This window comes from Capsicum annuum, unplaced genomic scaffold (genome assembly GCF_002878395.1).
Source record: "Capsicum annuum cultivar UCD-10X-F1 unplaced genomic scaffold, UCD10Xv1.1 ctg65799, whole genome shotgun sequence".
Classification (NCBI taxonomy): Eukaryota; Viridiplantae; Streptophyta; class Magnoliopsida; order Solanales; family Solanaceae; genus Capsicum; species Capsicum annuum.
In genome coordinates, this window is record NW_025875083.1 from 1 (window position 1) to 1422 (window position 1422).

Consider the following 1422-nt stretch of genomic DNA (forward strand, 5'->3'; position numbering starts at 1 on the left):
GTTATAACACCGAACTTACAATAATGAATAATGATGTAACAATTCAAAACCTTTTCCTTTTCTAAAAGTGACAGATCGTTTTCCACCTGCTACACGTTTAAGTACTTTACTACAAACATAACAGGAACTACACACGAGGCTTTGATTAATTTATCATCATTGTGTTCATATTGGTTGTTGAAACTTCTTGTATAATTCTTGGATTCCTTATTTCCATTCATTCACGTTTGACAATTAGGCACATCAACGTCTAACCAAGGATTCAATTATATTTTCCACCAGTAATGATCCGGATTCAATTGCATTTTCGTTGACGAAAATTATACAATATAATTTTCTACATATACAAAACTCCCCATTAACATATGAGAAATATGAGTTCTGATAACAAGTGTGGAAAGTTGGAAACTTTGTTAATCGTAATTTTTGGCTCCGGTCTGATTATTGGCATGCCAAACCAATAAGCATTTACAAAAAAGAAGAGTGGAAAAATGAAATAAACTAAATTCAACTGAACAATAATTAACTGAAGCACAAAATTATAGTTGGTTAACAATAACTTTCTATGAAGCCGGTCCCCCAGTACCTAAGACAACTGGCCCAACCAATCTGTCTTGACAATATACGAGTACTAAAAATATGAAAATATTTTCATAATTGAATAAAGTTTATACTCCGTATTGACAATATATAATGCATATATATTAAACGGAGAAAACTCAATTTTCTCCAACTACAAACATCAGATAGAAAAAATGGGTTCATTTTTCTCTAGACAAGTGCAACGAAGAAAATCAATTCGTGCTGAGAAGAAACTTCTTCATGGTCTGAAGCAAAAAAATAGCACCAATTTCCCTGGTTTTGATTATCATGCAGATGATAGAAAAAATTGGATGTCAACACTCGCTCTGGAAAAACTCCATGTGAACCAGATAATCTGGCCTGGTACTCATGATTCAGCAACTAACAAAATTGGGATCCCGTTTATTTCTCGCCCTTTCGCCCGAACCCAATCTCTGTCTATTTACAAACAGCTGGTAATATGAACTTTGAGGTCATGTTAAATTGTGTTAGTGAGTACATTTTTATTTACTTAATTATGTTTGTGTTGTGACAGGCAATGGGCACCCGTGTTCTTGACATCAGAGTTCAAGAAGATGGTCGTGTCTGTCATGGTATCCTAGTTTCTTACAAAGTTGATGTTGTCATCAACGATGTCAAGAAATTCCTGTCGGAGACACAATCGGAGATCATCATTCTCGAGATCCGAACCGAGTTCGGACACGATGATCCACCTGATTTCGACAATTATTTGGAGAATCAGTTGGGTGAATATCTAATCCACCAAGACGACTCTGTATTCAACAAAACAGTGGCAGAGTTATTGCCAAAGAGAGTAATCTGTGTGTGGAAGCCAAGAAA

The 1422-nt window shown here is 35.3% G+C and overlaps 1 protein-coding gene across 1 annotated transcript; it reads left to right on the forward strand.

The window, feature by feature from the left end:
- Positions 1–646: 646 nt before the first annotated feature.
- LOC107840539 (1-phosphatidylinositol phosphodiesterase) lies at positions 647–1417 on the forward strand (the record flags this gene model as incomplete). Its single annotated transcript, XM_047404670.1, has 2 exons — positions 647–1037; positions 1118–1417. Coding segments are annotated over exons 1-2 (582 nt in total), but the record flags the coding sequence as incomplete, so codon positions are not given.
- Positions 1418–1422: the final 5 nt, after the last annotated feature.